The sequence below is a fragment of the Apium graveolens genome, chromosome 9 (assembly GCF_009905375.1).
Source record: "Apium graveolens cultivar Ventura chromosome 9, ASM990537v1, whole genome shotgun sequence".
Classification (NCBI taxonomy): Eukaryota; Viridiplantae; Streptophyta; class Magnoliopsida; order Apiales; family Apiaceae; genus Apium; species Apium graveolens.
Genome location: NC_133655.1, coordinates 236,781,494 through 236,801,195, shown reverse-complemented (window position 1 = coordinate 236,801,195; position 19,702 = coordinate 236,781,494). Strand labels below are relative to the sequence as shown.

At 36.3% G+C, this 19,702-nt stretch overlaps 1 protein-coding gene across 1 annotated transcript; it reads right to left on the bottom strand.

Moving 5' to 3' along the window:
• Nucleotides 1-6,893: 6,893 nt before the first annotated feature.
• On the bottom strand, nt 6,894-7,856 carry LOC141686065 (zinc finger BED domain-containing protein RICESLEEPER 2-like). The gene has a single exon (XM_074491126.1). It carries the CDS (start codon nt 7,854-7,856, stop codon nt 6,894-6,896), a length of 963 nt encoding a protein of 320 aa, XP_074347227.1.
• Nucleotides 7,857-19,702: the final 11,846 nt, after the last annotated feature.

The window sequence follows — 19,702 nt, the reverse complement described above, 5'->3', positions numbered from 1 at the left end:
AGGATGAGTCTTAAGAACAAAACACTTGCATCCAAATACATGAAAGTACTTCAGATTTGGATTACTTTTCTTCACCATCTCATATGGTGTCTTTCCATGCTTGTTGATAAGTGTTGCATTCTGAGTAAAATAAGCAGTCTGCACAGCTTCAGCCCAAAAGTAGGTTGGTAACTTTGCTTCATCAAGCATAGTTCTTGCCGATTCAATAAGAGTTCTATTCTTTCTTTCAACAACTCCATTTTGCTGTGGAGTTCCAAGAGCAGAGAATTCCTGCTTTATTCCATGGTCTTTGCAGAACTCTTCCATAATCGAATTCTTGAACTCAGTGCCATTATCACTTCTTATGATTTTCACAGAGTCTTTGACCAATTTATCCAGTTGTTTGACATGATCAATCAAGATAGATGCAGTTTCACATTTTGTGTGCAAGAAATACACCCATGTGTATTTGGTAAACTCATCTACTATGACCATAGCATATTTTTTCTTTGCAATAGACATGACATTCACTGGACCAAATAGATCAACATGTAGTAGGTGATAAGGCTCAAGAATTGAAGATTCAGTCTTGCTCTTGAATGAAGATTTTCTTTGTTTTGCCTTTTGACATGAATCACAAAGGCCACCATGAGCAAATACTGATTTTAGAAGTCCTCTCACAAGATCTTTCTTGACTAGTTCATTTATATTGTTAAAATTTAAATGAGAGAGTTTCTTGTGCTAATCCCAGCTTTCTTCAATTGATGCTCTACTTAACACTAGATTGCAGAACCATCAGAACTTGTTGAAAGCTTGGCTTCATAAATATTACCATGCCTGTATCCCTTCAGAACAACTTTGCCTATAGATTTGCTTACAACTTCACAGTGTTCTTCAAATAAATCCACATGATAACCTCTGTCACAGATTTGACTAACACTCAGCAGATTGTGTTTAAGTCCTAAGACTAGAGCTACTTTTTCAATGATGATATTCCCAAGATTGATATTGCCATATCACAGAGTTTTTCCCATGTTGCCATATCCATAAGAAACTCTTGGGCCAGCTTTCTCCACAAAGTCATAGCAGGGCTTTATTTCCAGTCATATGTCCTGTACATCCACTGTCCAGAACTAGGATGTTTTTTCTGTTGCCCTGCAATCACAAAAACCACTAATGATTAGTTTTAAGGACCCAGACTTGCTTGGATCCTTTGGCCTTATTAAGTTTGTTAGCATTTGTAGCGGATTTAACTTCAGAGTTTATGCTAACTTTTTTCTTATCAGATTTTACAGTATCAGACTTTGCATCAGAACTTACACTAGAAGGAATAATGCTAACTTTCTTTAAAGAAGGTTTTATTCGATAATAATCATAGTACAAACTATGATATTCCTTACAAGTATAAATGGAATGCCATAAACTACCAAAATGAAAATAAGGATTTTGTGGTTTAAACCTAACCGTCTAACTCTTAACTCCTGATTTAGGAGGTAAAGAGTTTATATCCTTATTCTTCCTACAAAAAGAAGCAAGATGGTTAGTGTTTCCACAGTTATTGCATTTCTTTCTAGGAGCATTTGGAACAGACTTATAATTATTGCTTTTATTCACACTTTCCTTTCCATTCCTATTTTTCCTAGCTGGCTTTACCTTGTTTACATTCTTAATCTCTTTCAGCTTATACTTAAGCTGCTTCTTTGATCCATCTCAAGTTCATGAGTTTTGAGCATACCATAAATTTCATCAAGAGTAGTTTCATCAAGAGCATAGTTGTCTCTTGTAGTAGTTGCTTTCAAATCCTAACTTTCCGGAAGAGCTAAAAGGAATTTAAGATTAGAATCTTCAAGATCATATTCCTTATCCACCAGTGACAGATCATTCAAGAGTTTGACAAATCTGTCATATAAACCAGTTAATGACTCATCAGGTTTTGAGTCAAAATGCTCATACTCTTGAGTAAGTATAGTCCTCTTGTTCTTCTTAATTGCATCAGTTCCCTAGCATCTTGTTTCCAAGGCATCCCATATCTCCTTTACAGTCTTGCAGTTAATTACCCTATTTGACATGACATTATCAATGGCACTATGCAGCAAATGCCTTACCTTTGCATCCTTGGCAATAGATGAGACATCTTCAGCTGTATACTCACTTTTCTCCTTTGGTACGGTCTTTGCTGGCTAATTTGCACCTACAATAGAGAGCTTGGTTGGCTTATGTAGTCCTTCATTAATTCTGTCAAGGTATTCTGGATCTGTAGCTTCCAGAAACATAGCCATCCTCACTTTCCATATGGGATACTCAGAAGGTCTCAGCATGGAACCCTAATAGTCTCATATCGACTGTGAATTTGAGTCTTTGGAGTTTCTTCAGTTTTGGTGGGCTTGGTTGGAGTTTGTTCTTCTTCAGACATGATTGTTTTGGATCTTTACTGTATATGTGTTAACAGATAGGCTCTGATACCACTTGTTAGGTCACACACACTATAGAAGGGGGTTGAATACAGTGTATAATACAATCAAATTGAATTAAGAACACGAGTATGTAACACAGAATAATCTTATTAATAAAACAGTATTGTAATGGAACCGTTCTCTCTCAGTGATGAACAAATATCACGAGAGCTGCTAGGGTTACAATGAATAATATTCTCGATAATAATAACACATCTAGTGTAAACCCTATGATGTGTTCATATACCACACAGTTACAAGATAATCTCTAATCGATATTGAATATAATTCCGCATCCTAAAATATATCAATTAGTTATCTTTTCCTCCAAATCTTCTATCCTTCATAGAATTCTTCTCCATGCATATCTCTTCTTGTGTTAGTCTTAATCTTCTTTTCCTTCAATCAGCCGCCTTCCTTATCTGAAAGTCTTCTTAAGTCCTGATATTATCTTCTGATGAATATCTTCTGATATCTTAAGTTTTGATAACTTAAGTTTTGATAACTTAAGTTCTGACTTCAGTATAAGTACTGATTTCTAGTTAAATCCTGATTTGTCATGTTAGTAAAGATCTGAAAACTAAACACAAATCATTATTAGACATGACATCACAAATATATCTAACAGAGGTTGTTTTAGATTCTTCAGTTATCTTCCTTCTCTTCTGAGTTTGAACAGTTTCATCTACTGCAGCAGCATCATCTAATACTTGAACCAGTTTGCATACAGGTTTCATCAGGATTTGAGGAATCTTCATCTCCTCTGGCTTTGTTGGTTCATCAATTTTTCCTTTCCCCTTATCTTTGGGATCAGTTTCGACTTGTGATCTTGTCTCGGGCTTTGAAGCCTCAGAATTTGACTTTTACTTGATCACAATGCCTTTTGCCTTAGGCCTTGGAGGTTTCTTTGCATCAGAAGCTTTAGACTTTAGATTTGTCTTCTTAGATGCAAATCTAGCTTCTTCCTCCTTGAGATTCTCTAAATCCATTCCAGGATTATGTTTGAGAAATAATCTTCTAGCAATCTCTTCATCAAGTGTCTAAATTTTAGGATCTTTGTAGTAGACAGTAGTCTGCTTTCCCTTTAGCTTCAGAGTTTGCAAGAACTTCTGAGAGTCTTGACTTTCAGCTTGAATCAGAACATCAGAACTTGATATCAGATTTTGATTATCAGAACTTCTATCAGATTTTGAGCATCTACAGCTTCAGAACTTATCTTCTTCTGTATAGAAGATTTGCTAGCATCAAAAATTAGTTTCCTTGAAGAAACTTTGCTGCTTTGCCCTTGACCTTGACCCTTTCCCTTGCTAGGGTTTCCCTGGTCATCACCTTTATCATCTTTCTTCTTCAGTATTTGAGTAGGTGAGCATTTGGACTTAAGTACCTTCTCCCCCTTTTTGGCATCATCTGGTAGTAGGAGAGAGAGAAGAAGTTCTACTGAAGATTGAATTTCATTCAGTTGAGCTTGTTGAGAGGCTTGATTCTGCAGAACCTCATTTATTTGGGCCTGTTGCTTTTCTTGAATCTTCTATATAGCTTCAACTTTCTCATGTATAGGTCTGATAAACCTCTTTTGTCTGTCTTGATCTCCATATCCAGCTTATCAGCTCTTTCCAGAAGTTTGTCAACTTTTTCATGAGTTTGAGAGTGTAGACCTTGAAGAGATTTGGTACTTAGAGCAGTAACTTTGAGTTGGTGCTTGATATCAAAATTTTTCATTAGCTCATCAGCTTTGGAAATATGTTCTGACAGAACTTTAGAGCTTGGAATGAAATCATATTCATTCCACTTCTTGGTCCACTCAACTCCTCTGTGAGTTTCTTCCCAAGGAACATGAGCAGCTTGTTCAACAAACTTTTCAATCAGTGCCTCTTTTCCAAGAATGGGAGCTGGAGTGTTAACTAGAGCTGACTCTCCATAACTTGCAGAAAACTCATCATCTTTTGACAGTACTAAAGTGTGTGTCACTGAAGGTGATTCTGGTACAACTTCATCTTTGTCCACATCCAGAATAGGTGGGTAGGAATATCAGCATGTAATGGAAAAACTGGTGGAATTGTCACTTGTACTGTAGGAGCTTCTAGATAGAGCACAGTTGGAATGATCAGCCTATGGATGTCAATTTCAGGACTTAATCCTGAATCTTCAACTGTTGTTTCTTTAACTGGAGAGACAGGAGGTGTAATCACTGTTTCTAGAACAGTGTCTTTAGCTTGAGGTGGGGATGGAAAAACTTCAATTACAACAGGTTCTGATGAGATCAGAGATTCCTGATCCCCGTCCTCAGCTTCTTGAGTATCCTCAGAATGAGGTTGTGCCAAATGCCTGCTTGCTCTCTGTTTCTTTGATCTCCTGGATAGTGAAGGAGTTTCCAGAGCAGCATCAGAACTTATAGTTCTTTTCCTCTTCAAAATATCTGAACCCTCAGCTTCAGTCTTTTTTTGATGGGTTGACCCTTCAGCTTCAACTGTCACAGGTTCTGATGCATGAACCTATGCTTCTTCTTCATCTGGTTCATCCCTAAGGATTAGGGGTGTACACGGTTCGGGTTGGTTGAGTTTAAATATTTTAACAACCCAAACCAATTAAATCGGGTTTATAAATTTCCAAACCAACCCATAAAATATAAATTTATAATCCAACCCATTTAACGTACTTCGGTTTGGATCGGTTTGGGTTGGATTGTTCGGTTGATAAACAAGTAACAAACTTTTATGGAACAATAAATAAACTTGAAATTAATAGTCAAACTGCAAGATATTAAAATTATCCACCACAAACAAGTCTCGAATATTTACCATTACATACCAAAACACTGAATAAACAATGAACATAATCTTTAGATTTAAAGAGAAAATAGTCTTTAGCTTTGAAGAGAACATAACAGTGATGAATCACTCATCAACTTCAATGATGCTAATACTCCTGGTCTTCTTGATAGCCTGGACCTCCATCTTGTTCTTGTCTTTGATGTCTACAATATACAAATATAAAATACTTTTCAGTCTCTTTATTAGAAATAAAAGTTACAAGAATTTTTTTATGAGAATAGATTAATCTATACGAATTATCATATAGCCCAGTCACATACCTTCTTCAAGAAATTGGTAAGTATGTGTTTCATCAACAAAGTTATCTAATTTCAGTAGTCCTCCATTCTGACCTTTCAACCAACTTTGTGTACATACTAAAGCCTCTATCATTTTCGGACTCAGAGAACTCCTAAAAGGGTCCAAAATACGTCCACTAGTGCTAAAGGCAGATTCAGAAGCAACGGTAGAAAATTGAATAACAAGTACATCTCTAGCAACCATTGATAAAATTTTATACCTTTCAGAATTGTCCTTCCACCAAATTAAAATATCAAAAGAAGAGGTCATCGGATTAATAGATTCATCAGCCAAGTAGCGATCAACATCATTCTTCTTTTCAGTAATATCCATCTTTTGTTGATGCAAGTAGCTTTCCAATAACCTCCTCTTATTTGTTTCATTGCCAACATTTGGTGTCGTTTTGCTTTTATGAGTCTGTTAGGGATAAAGTAAGCAGGGGAGTATATGATATATTAAACAATTCAATGATGAAAATAGATATAGCAGATACAACAGTTAGCTAACACAGAACATCATACAGTAAAGTTATTTACTTGATAATATTGGGAAAAAAAAGTTACACAAACTCTTCTGAACACTCACTAACTCTCAATTTAATTGTTATTCTCATTGTAGAAAGTCACATGAAAACCTGACATCTGGATTTCAATAGTATGCATGTTTATTTTTGCTTGTGTAAGAATACCTTCGTATATATATATTTGTATACAAGTAAATGTACATGATATTAAATTAATGATTACATACTTGGTTAAGTCTTTTCATGGTCTATTTTATCTTGTATACTAACTTATTCCACCACTGTCAACAGAATATCCACCCAGTGTCATTTCGCACTGCTAATGCAAAGGTATGCCGACTACCATGAATTCAATAGATCATTGTATATAATTCTTTGGAACTTTTATATTTTGTACTGAGTTTGTGTTGATTATTATTATGTTAATTCATGTTTCAGGCAATTTATCAGTGCATAGTCAAGCCCAAAACTACCATTAAACCTAGTGAAATGTTCCTACCTGGAAGGATGGCTTTAATATTTAACATGGCAGAATACCAACACTACCATAAATCAAGAAAACTTCTGATTAAAGAACAAACGGTTACAACGACAGCAGCCAGAATTCAACAGGGCAACAAAATTCTAATACATTAGCTAAGCAATTTGGGCAGGTCAAGTATGCTAACAATGAAATATACACTAACCAGTGAGAAACATGTATGCTAATATAATTTGGGCATAACAGTGAGGAACATAAAACTTAAACATGATCTAGAATATACATAGCTAAATCACCAAGAAAGTTACCTTTGAAGCTTCGCCATCACTAGCATAGGCAACATAGAGTCATTGCAGGAGTGACTCCACTTTCATGACAAGTCTTGCAACCAATTCAGCATTATAAATACTTTCGAAACAATTCTTCAAATACCCCATCTTATAGCGTGGATCAAGTACAATGGCTAAAAATAATAAAGGGTTGATGTCCTCTGCATCTCCCCAATATTTATTATATTTTTCTTTCATGTTCTTCACCATTGAAGATAATAAAGGGTCCCTTGTCGAAGTTAGATGATTCAATATCGTGTGAACCTCACATATCTCGTGATAGAAATTATTTGCAGTGACGTGCAAGGTGCTGCTAAACTTAAGCGTGACTTCATAGAAAGTAGCTAAAAATTTGACAAACACGGAAGTAGCTTTCCAATCAGTAGGAATTGGAGGCCCTATCATTTTTTTACCATTATCTTTATCCATGAAATAACTCACAAATTTATCATCCTCTTCCTCATACCTTACAAATGCCTTTTCAAATTTCAAAGCCACGTCTAACATCATATAAGTCGAGTTCCACCTGGTTTGCACATCCAAAACCAGCCCTCCCTTATATTCAATCTTCTCTTTTTCTGCACAGATTTTAAACTTTTGCAGCCTAGCTGGTGATGACCTAATGTATCTGACACTATTTCTAATAGCAGCTATCGAATCGTGCATCTCTTTCAGGCCTTGGTTAACAATTAAATTCACAATATGTGCTTCACACCTCATATGCATATTTTCTCTGCCGAGAACAGCCCCCTTCCACGCATTCACCCTTCTTTTTACAAAAGCACCAACCTCTTTGTTAGCCGAGGCGTTGTCAACGGTAACCGTAAACACCTTTTCTATACCCCAACCCAGCAAACCAGACTCAATTGCCTTACCAATGGTATCACCTTTGTGATTCAAAATAAGATAGAAATTAATAATCTTCTTTTGTAATTTCCAATCAGAATCAACATAGTGTGCCGTGAGACACATATAGGCCATTTGCGTCCTAGATGTCCAACAATCAGTCGTCAATCATACTTTTTGGCCAGCAGTAGTAAGCACCTCCATCAGTTTAACCCTCTCCCTAAAATACAAGTGATGAACATCCCTCGCAATGGTTACTCTACTGGGAACAACAAACATAGGCTGCAATTCTTATACAAGCTCTTTGAAACCATCACCCTCCACAACTCTAAATGCTTGTTCGTCCTTCACCACAAATTTAGCCAATGCAGTTCGACCCCTCACCTTGTTAAAGGTAACAACCAACAAATTTGAAGCTCCGTTAGTCTCCTTTTTAAAGCTAAGTAATTTCTGCTTCTTATCCACCACCCTTTCTGGATTCTTCTTGCATTTTCTTAAGTGAGCCCATAAACTACTCATGCCATTGGTACTGTGACAAGCATAATCAGCCCCGCAATAGTTACAATTGCATCTTGGATTCAATGGATTTCCTCCTAGGACTTTAGTAAAATGCTCCCAAATATCAGATGTTCTTGTTGGCTTCCGCTTTTGTGAGAGAGGTTCATCATCAACTTCTTTCTTAGGTGATTTAAGCTTAATTGGAGTGGTATTTTGGATGGGTTCTGGGGTTATATTTGGGATGGGATTTGTTGAAGGGTCTGGGTCCTTCGAGAAGTGATTTGTAGGAGTGTTTGGGATGGGATTGTGAGGAGTGTTTAAGTCCATTTCTGAAGAGTTGAAGAGAGGCGCGAGAGAGATAACTAGATTAGGGTTGTGACTTGTGAGGAGTTTTAGTGATAGTCAATAAAATTAGGGTTGGATATAAATGGGCTGTATATTGTAATACTAATGGGCCAAAGTCCAAAGATGTGTAGGTGTAAACTCAGGAAAGTGGTAACAGATTAATATATATATATATATATATATTAATCGGGTTGGGTTGGTTCGGTTAAAAAAAATCAAAACCCATATCCAACCCATTTAATTCGGGTTTACCGTTTTTCAATCCAATTATATTCGGTTTAAAAATTTTCGGTTTGGATCGGGTTTAATAGTGCCGGTTTGGATCGGGTTGGTCGGTTTAACCCGAACCGTGTACACCCCTACTAAGGATCATCTTTCTTCTCCCTGGTGGAGATTTAGGAACATATTTTATTCTTGAAGGTTTAGATCTTGATGTTGCAGCAGATTGTTGAGGTTGAGATTGTGCTGGCTTGAAATATGTTCTGATGGTAGGTTGAGAAGTGGTAGGTTGTGTAGTGGTTGTAGGTGCTGATGGAGGTTGGGATGGTTGTACATCAGGATATATGGCAGTATAGGTGTTTGGATCATAATTTATAAAACCTGTTTGACTGATTGAGGAATTTGGAGGGGTCTTAGTAAAGTCTTCTTATTATCAGTAGATAATAAGTCAGTGAAGGCCCTTTTAGCAAGTTTAAAGGGTTGGATCAACTCACTAGCTAGTTGGGGCTTATCAGAAATTACAAAAACTGTAAATAAGTTGACAGAATCTGGCAAAATATACAGTATTTTTGTCCTCTTGCATCCTATCCCCAATAAATCCTAGCACAACACTAGCATAATCAAAATGAGATTGAGTAATAAGAGCATACTCAATTTGCTGACTAAGGATTGGAATTGCATCAAAGTTGGAGCACTTGTTGGAAAAGGCCTTGGTGATGCAGTCGAAAAAGAAACTCCACTCCCTTCTTATGTGGGGCCTCTTCAATTGTCCCAGCTTGGACAAAGATTTTTCATAACCAAGGTTTGCCATCATCTGTTGAAGAGTTGTCTCCTCAATTGTTGAACTGTAAACACAGTTTTCTGGAAGATGTAAAGCTTGTCGAACAGTTGACAATATAACCAAGTGTTCATCTTCCCCTGTTGTAAATATGATGTTTGGGGACCCATTTGCACCACAATCATCATAAACACCACTCCTCCAAAACTCCAGTACTTGAGTTCCTGAGAGTGCTTCTGGTTGGGTCAATGCATATCCAATCTCACTGTTAGCAAGAAAGTCCTGAACGAAGTGAAGATCTGATGGAGTTTCATCCTTTCTAAGAATAGCCATGTAGTTATTGGGAACAAACTTGGCTCCATTGAAAATGATGCCCTTTGGTACCATTTCTGTGAGAAATAAGTGAGAAAATGGTGTGTACACAAGATGTTTGATAAAATTCCTGTAAGAAAATAGCTTTAGAGAATATTAAAGAGAGAGAATAAAAGAGATTAGAGAATAAGAAAAGTAGGTAAAAGATTGTAAAATCTTTTAACTCCCATATATATACACTCTCCACTCAACAGCTCTTTTTGGAAGTAAAACAGACACTTTACACTTGTCAGCCAGTAAATAGTTAAAGCAGTAGTTAGTGGGCACGAGAAATAAGTAGTAATTATTGTGCACATGGAGTTGTCAAGGCAAGCACGTTTCCCACTAAACAAATGATTATGACTGTTTTTATCTCACTTAATTATTTTCTGATAAAATATGACAGTTACAGTAAAACCACAAATAAGTCAAGTAAATAAATAATGCCATGTAAGCATCAGAGTTTCCATCAGGATTTGCATCAGAACTTGACTATTATCAGAATTTAACGGTCATCAGAATATGGCTTCTGTACTCAAAAAGTGAATGTCTGTTTTTGTGATTCTTCATACAAATACTGACTTGTTTCTTCAGAGTTTAATCATCAGAACTTGTCCTCAAAATTTATGTAAATAATACTTAACTGTTTGTCAAGAACAACTTAATCACCACATTAATTTTCATCATTCATATGGAGTGAGAGTGTGTGCATTTGCAAATGATCAGATAAAGATTAAAGTCTGATAAACTTTAGTATATCTTAGAAATAAGGCATAACTAAGAAAAATGCTTAAAATCTTTCTTCAATTTTGAAGTCTACTATAGAATAAATTTATGCAAGAGTCCACCTCAACAGTTTGTGCTCATTTTATGCATCTTTTGACATTTTTTTACAGTGACGTCTCAGTGTAAGTGAGTCACAACTGCTATTAGAATTTATGCTATTATCAGAGTATTTCTCCAGTATTCAGAGAATGTGAAAAGTCACCAAGAAAAATTTATTTGCTTTTTTAATGCATATAACTCAATACCAACAATGCACTTGGGTCTTCCCTTTCACATATTTACTCTAGATCTCAAAGGAGTACCTGACTTCAATGTCTTTTCTTTTCTTTTCTTCAGATAAGTGAGGCTTATCAAGCATGTAGTTCATCCTTAAGATTTAATGACATCAGAATTTGACAGATAAGGAGTAAAAATCTAGTTTGTGATTTAGTAATAAGATACACAAAGTAAATTTGACTAAGTTCAAAATCAGAATTTGCTTGTGTAATTAATTTCCACATAAACAACTAATTCAAACATGGGATTTCTAGTATGTTAAAGACTACTAGGTCAACATCTAGTACAGTATTCCTCATTGGAATGAATAGTCACAGAACATTCAAAACATTATCAGAGTATATAGAATCACATCATATAACAATCAGTATTTAATATATTATAATTAAAGCACAGCTTACATGGAGATAAGACAATCTGTAAACACTGATCATAAAGTCTGATGCATGAGAACAAAAATAAGCAGATTTTGAGAAAGAACCTGAAACCATTCCAAGTTCATTTACCATTCTTGTAAAAGTAGCTTCACATAGTGGTTTTGTGAATATATCTGCTAGTTGTTGATCTGTTGGGACAAAATACAATTCCACTGTACCTTCCATTACATGTTTCCTTTTGAAATGGTACCTAATGCTGATGTGCTTTGTCATTGAGTGTTGAACTGGATTACCTGTCATAGCAATAACACTTTGATTATCACAGTAAATGGGTATTTTAGAAAATTATAACCCATAGTCCAGTAGCTGATTCTTCATCCAAAGCAACAGCTTCATGCAACAATATATTCCGCTTCTGCAGTTGATGTGGAAATTGATTTCTGTTTCTTGCTAAACCAAGAAACCAATCTGCCTCCAAGAAATTGGCAGCTTCCACTAGTGCTTTTCCTGTCTATTTTGCATCCGGAAAAATCTGCATCTGAGTAACCTATTAGCTTAAAATCTGATTCTCTAGGATACCACAATCCTAGATCAGCTGTACCCTTGAGGTACTTGAAAATTCTTTTCACAGCTATTAGATGAGGTTCTCTTGGATCGGCCTAAATTCTTGCACAAAGACAGGTAGCATACATGATATCAGGTCTACTTGCAGTTAAACAGAGTACAGAGCCAATCACACCTCTGTAGTTAGTAATATCTATTGATGCTTCAGTATCTTTATCTAACTTGGTTACAATGGCCATAGGAGTGGATGCAGTTGAACAATATTGCATTCCAAATTTCTTGAGTAAATTTTCGGTGTACTTGGATTGATTTATGAAAGTACCTTCTTCATTTTGCTTGACTTGAAGTCCCATAAAATAGCTAAGTTTTCCCATCATACTCATTTGATATCTTGACTGTATTAAGTTTGCAAATCTTTCACAGAGTTTGGCATTTGTGAAACCAAAGATGATACCATCAACATATATCTGTACCAAAAGTAAGTCCTTTCCATGGTTGAAGTAGAACAATATTTTATCAATTGTGCCTCTGTGAAATCCACTTTCTAGAAGGAATTGAGATAGAGTCTCATACCATGCTCTTGGAGCTTTCTTAAGGCCCTAAAGTGCTTTGTCAAGTCCTTAGACATGATTAGGAAATTTTGGATCTACAAATCCTGGAGGTTGTTCAACATATACCTCTTCTTCCAATTCTCCATTGAGAAAAGTACTTTTCACATCCATTTGAAATACTTTCAACTTCTTGTGAGCAGCATAATCCAAAAACATTCTTATGGCTTCCAATCTAGCAACTGGTGCAAATGTTTCATCATAATCAATACCCTCCTGTTGAGAGTAACCTTTAGCAACCAGCCTTGCTTTGTTTCTTGTAATTATGCCATCACTGTCAGTTTTATTTCTGAACACCCATTTTGTGCCAACAATGGATCTGTTCTTTGGTCTTGGCACTAAGGTCCAGACTTTATTTCTTTTAAATTCATTTAACTCTTCCTGCATTGCTTGCACCCAATCAGCATCTTGAAGAGCTTCTTCCACTTTCTTTGGTTCAGTCTGAGATAGAAAAGAATGATAGAGACATTCATTTGATGTTACAGTTCTAGTTCTGACACCTGCTTCAGGATCTCCCATTATTAAGTCAGGTGTATATGCTTTAGTCCACTTCCTTGCAGATAGAAGTTGTTCTCTAGAACTGGATCCTTCCCCATGATCCATGCTGTCTCCATCAACATTTTATGATGCTCCCCCTGTAGTTATGCTCTCTGAGACTTCAGAATTTGAGTTGGATCCTTCAGGATTTAAAGAATCAGAGTTTCCAGAATTATCAGAATTTGGCTCATCAGAACTTCATGAATCAGAACTTGAAGAGCCAGTGACAGGTTTTGATGCTTCTTGAGAGTCTTGAGTTGTGGTAGGATCATTGGTTTGCTCCCCCTGAACAGGTGCATTTTTCCTTGGAGTAGTTACCACAGTTTCAATGACATCAGAATTTAACCCGTCAGAACTTACAGGATCAGGATTTAAGCCATCAGAATTCACAAAAGCAGAATTTAAATCTACATTTTCAAATCTCAGCGGATCATGATCATTGAAATCTTCAAGTCTAGTAATATTTTTATCATCAAAAGATATATTGATAGATTCCATGACAACCCTTGTTCTTAAATTGTAGACTCTGAAGGCTTTTGTGGAAAGTGGATATCCAACAAAAATTCCTTCATCAGCTTTTAGATCAAATTTTGACAGCTGTTCAGGATGAGTCTTAAGAACAAAACAGTTACATCCAAATACATGAAAGTATTTCAGATTTGGCTTCTTTTTCTTCCCCATCTCATATGGTGTTTTTCCATGCTTGTTTATGAGTGTAGCATTCTGTAAGTCATATGTCATAGCCTATTTGTATATTCGAGGATTCAACTCAACTCAAATAAGAATGTAATAAGTAAATAGTGGATCGACCGTCAAAGAGATCTCGCAAAGTAATATCTGTCAAAGGATTCAGAGACAAGGTTCATCTACAGACTTGAGGAATTAATTCACTGGAAGAAGTTCAAGAAATTGATCATGCCTCAGTGATATAAGTCAAGATTGTGGATTTAATCAAGTGACAGAGATCTCGTCAGGGTATCATTAATTACAAGGATTAAATCTGAAGAAAATCAAAGTGTCAAAGTCAAGACATGAAGAAACGTCACGGAAGTTAGTCACTCATGAACCAGACAGTACATCGAGTGTCAACGTTGAAGTGGTGGAATTTATTCATAATTTTCAGTGATTTTCAGAAGATTTGCAGAAGAATGGTTGCTGCTCAAGACTAGAATTAATTCTCTATTAATTAATTGAGTCATCTAATTTAATTAAGAAAATAAATTATATCTGCGAAGAATAATTTATTTATTAATTGAATTAATTGATTAATTAATTCTGATTTAATTCTAGGAATTTTAGGAATTTTCAGAAGTTTAATTGGATTAAATTCAAGCTTTAAATCAGCAAGACAATTGAAAATGAACTAGCATGACAATCAGGATTGTCATACCGATTGTCATGCTAGGCCATTTTACATTGTCTCACCGAAAGTCACTCTAGGAGGATGATTGTCTTGCTAGTTCATTCTGATTGTCATTCTAGTTCATTCAGATTGTCTTGCTAGTTCATTCAATTGTCCTACCGAAAGTCATACAAGCTTAAAGGATTGTCATTCCAATTCAATTAAATCAGCTGATTGATAAATAGAAGCAGAAGTCATTTTAACAAAACATAGAAGACAAGAACAAAGAGCAGCCGCCTCTGAAAAATATTATTCTTCATCTGCAGAAATTCAAGATCATAATTTCTAGATTGTAATGTTAAATCTAATCCACTAGAAATATTTATCTTGTTCTTGTGTATCAATCTAGCGGATTAAAATCCCTAGAACTTAATCTCAAATCGCGTTTAGCATTTGATTCTAATTATTGCAAAAATAGAAAAAGTTCATGTCGAATTTATTCTAGATTTGTGATAATTGATTTGAGATTAATACCTTGTAATCGATACAGTTGTTGTAACACCTTTCAAGTTTAATAATATTTTTATTTAACTTGAATTTTGTTTCACATTTTTTATTCCGCATTTTATTCGATTATTTGGTAACGTTTGTATTCAACCCCCCTTCTACAAACACATTGGGACCCAACAATTGGTATCAGAGCCTTCTGATTAACGAACAAATCAAGATCCTAGACTTTTGTGATTTTTTAACTCTTTGAATTTTTATTCATTCAAAAATTCATAATGACTTCACATAAAGTTGGAACCGTTAAAATTCCACAATTTGATAAAGAGAATTATATCATGTGGAAGAAGAAGATGCTATTATTTTTACAAGTTGCTAATCCCAAATATTCAAACTTGTTAAAGAAGGGTATAAAAACTCCGATGGTTATTGAACCGGAGGTAATAATAGATGGTGTGGTGACTACTGAAGCTAGAACCTATCCAAAAGAGCCCGAAGATTTTACTCCTGCTGAGAAGGAAGAAACCTCCTTGGATGCCAGCCTTCAATTAATATTAATTGATTCCCTTGATCCTTTGATGAACAGACATGTGATGAACTGTAAAAATTCTAAACACATGTGGGAAACTATTGAGGTAATTAATGAAGGCACAGAGGAAGTTAGGGAGAACAAGTTGGAAATCCTAACCTCTGAATATGAACATTTCAAATCAAATCCAGGAGAAGGAATTACTGAAGTGTTTGAGAGGTACAATGCGTTGATCAACAACCTGAACATCAATGGAAAGTATTATTCAATCAGGGAGGTCAACAAAAAGTTCCTTTTAACACTGCCAGCTCATCTTGAACATAGAATCACTGCCATTAGAGAAGCTAGAAATCTGAGTGAGATTTCTTTGGACAGGCTCTATGGAGTGTTAAAAACCTATGAGTTGGAGCAGATTCAACAGAAGGAAGTCTACGGGAAGGATAGAATGGTCAGCACATCTACTGCACTTGTAGCTGAAGGTCAACAACAACAGCAATCTCAACAGTTAGAAAGAATGGTACAGTTTTCCAAGGGTGAGGAAAATGAGTTAGTAGCAGAATATGATCCTCCTACTACAAATCAATCAAGTGATGATTTTTATTCCTTGGAAGAGCTGGAGCAATTGGAAGATGAATCAATGGCCCAAATTGTCAAGAGATTCTCCCATGTCAGATTCAGGAGGAATCCCAAGCTTAAGTACAAGTCCAACTACAACAAATTCCAGAAAGGTGGATCTTCATCCTCTAACACCAGCAGTGGTGGGTACAAAACAGGGATGGTTGATCGAAGCACCATTAGATGCTATAACTGCAATGAGTTGGGACACTTTGCCACAGAATGTAGGAAGCCAAAGCAAGTAAGAAAGAACTCTGAAAGGGCTTATCTGGCAAAGGGAAGAAGCTGGGATGATACTGATAGTGAAGATGAAGATGAAGGAAATCTTGCTCTTATGGCTATTGATGGAAAAGCTTCATCGTCAAGAATAGAGGTAAAACTTTCTGATGCTGAAATGGTTTATCATCTAAGAGGTAACTTAGATTGTGCACGTCGTGATAATGAACTGTTAAGTTTACAGATCACAGACCTTGAGAAAGAGGTCAATGAATTAAGACTTGTGCACATTAATCAAGACAAATTAAAAGAACAGGTATCTTTTCTAGAGAATAGAGTTGACTGTTATAGAAAACTCGAAACTATTCTCAAAGACAAGATCACCGGTCTTGAGACTAAGGTTAGAGCCTACTTCAATTCTTGTTCGAAGGCTAAAGAGTTCTACAGTAAGCAAGCTGTTAATCAAACATCTGGAATAGGTTATGATTACAATGCTGCTATTGGAGAATTAGGCATAAACTCCCCTCCTCATGTATGTGCTAAAGGGAGGGAAGTACCACATGTGCTTAAGGGTGTTGATGAACCCCTCTATAAAGCATCAATTGCTGAACCATTTGATGCGACCTCTTCTGTTATTCATGAAGAAATACGTGCTGAAGATCATGCTTATGAGAAGATTGTTTCCAAGTCAAGTGAGTCGAAAGTTCCAGTCAAAGTTGTGAAAGCAACTGAGACTAACTCAGACACACATGAGTTGGATAACAATAATGCCATGTCTACCATGCATAAATTGCCTGCTGTTAATCACTCTCATAAAGCATGTGGTGTTGCTAATTGTATGTCTTGTGCTTTTAATATGATGTATGCTTATTTTAATGGTAAGCATGTGTCTAATGATAAGACTACTCCTCGTCAGCATGTGAATAACAAGAAGCATGATAGGTCTAAGACTGCTAGTCCTTCTAAGGCTAGAAAGGAGACATTTGTGCCTAAGCTTAAACAGAAATTTGTTAAGGCTATTTACAAGGTCAAATGTTCAGTCATTGAGGATGTTGAGATCGTTAAAATTAAAAATGTTGTTTTGCCTGACAAAGGACAGTTCTACAAGTATGCCGGGCCCAACCAAGTTTGGGTTCCGAAGAAGGTCTAATCCATTTGAAGTGCAGGGCAGTATACAGGTGTAACCGGTAGTGTGGATTCTTGACAAGTGGATCATCAAGACATATGACCGGAGATAGAGCCCTGCTATCAAATGTGGATTGAGAAAGCTGGCCCCCTGGTTACCTTTGGAGATAACAGCAAAGGTTTATCCGAGGGATATGGCTGTTTGCAAACTGGGAATGTTATCATTGTAATTTTGTATATTGTGCTAGGTTATTATCAGGAAGCAGTATCTAACATATAGCACCAGTGACGAGACTTGAGAATATTACGACATATCAGACACCTGCTGCACATTACACTTGGAATTGTACTCTAGTAAGATGTGTACAAGTGTACTCCTGGTTGGTAAGTCAAAAGAGGAAGTCAATGCACCACAGTACATGGACTTTGCAGCTGCAGATCTATTGGACTATGCAATTTCTTCTTCACAATCTCACTTCAGGTTGGTATGAAATAGTATACTGCTCAAGCAATCGTCAAGGACATGGTATGGCACTCTAACAGAAGTTATAATTTTATATGAATAAGTAGAGTCGTCATATTAATAACTATCTTATCACTAAGCACAATCATATTGTTTTATATGTGCAGTGGTATATTGTTAATGCAACATAACAATTAGTATCTAAAGTACTTGACAAGTATCGGTCAATGATATGTTGTTAACATTATGTTGCAGATATTTGTAAGCTTTTGATATGAATGAGAATTACTTAGACTTTACCCTAAGTGATCAATGTTTTATCAAAAACTCATTCATATTGAAAAACAAAATCAAACTTCTTTCTACATTAGTGATTTCTTATGTCATGTAAAATCTTTTGAAATCACTATTGTAAATCATTTTCTCTCTATTACCATATATTCTGTGTTACAGGTTCAGTCTCCAATGACTTTCTTTCATTGACAGTCATGAGGTTGAAAATCCACAACGTCTATCCCAGACTGTAAAGACAAACACAAAAACAGAACCAACCAACACTCTCTTACCACTAAAAGTAGTATGAATGAGCGTGAGGGAGATAGTGCCTAGTGCACCACATAAGGAAGGTTCTGTAGTCAACCCAGTAGCTCTGTCTCCTACATAGATGAGTAGTATTTAAACCGAGACAACTGCTAGCCCCCATACATCTTCTCAAAAAGATGTAATGGCTGAAAAGGTACAAAAACAGTTACTAGATTCATTCTCTCAACAGGGTGCGTCTATTGAATTTTGCCTGTCGGCCAAGGTATCCGATGTAGTGTCACCACTTCAAACATAAACAATTCTTGATGCACAAGGAGAGGTTACACACACAAAGGATGAGTTGACGGAAACAAGAGTTTCGACCATTTTAAGGTCAGATTCGATTGTTCAAGGTTCGTTAGTGGACCAATTGCCTTTACAGGTGTTAGGAGAGGATACTGATCCAAAAGCCATATGTCAGTGGTCAGTGTCTACCTCCCCAGGCTTAAATCCCCTGGATGCATCTGCGGATAGTGGATCTGACATAGGTGCAGATCGGCAACTTGTTGACAATGATTCAGATATTACCTGATGAGTCACAAGGAAATGTCTTCACAGACATTAGAAGGGAACCTTGATCTTTATGCTAAATTCTTTGGATCATTGTTTACCTTCCCAGAATTCAAATCTGGAACCCTAAAAGGGAAACTAGCAACTTGTAGATTATGACTCAGATTCATCTGACGAGTTTAACAAGGATGGGGATTTGTGAACTCCCATTGCACCACCTGTGACCTCCTTTAAGGATGGCTAAGGTGATTTTCCTTGCAGGTACAGCTGATTTTTGGAGCTATGAGAGGAGTGATAAACTTGTGAGAATGAGTGTAAACACGAGTGGAGAGAAGAGTGAAACACATGTGAGGTACACTAAACAGAATCACACACTCACAGTGAGGTAGAAAGAGAAACTACTTGTTATTTCTTTTCCAACCAAGTGAAATATGAGAACTCCTTCAGACGACGGCATACATTCCTTCTTTAAGGGGGAGATAAAAGCTTAAGAAATAGTTTGGAGGATTCCTCAACTAAGGGGGAGAAATAGCAGGGAGGAAGAAAAAGATCCTATATGTACACTACACCACACCATTGTTGTTTGTAACTACGGATCCTATTGTACGGGAGAGGTGGTAAACACAAGGTGATTTTCTGATAAGGGAAGAAGCTGTTAGGGGAGTACCATTGATTTTTATCTGCGGATCCTATTGTACGGGAGAGGTGGTAAAACGAAGGTGATCTTCTTTAATCAGTTGATTCTCATAGGGG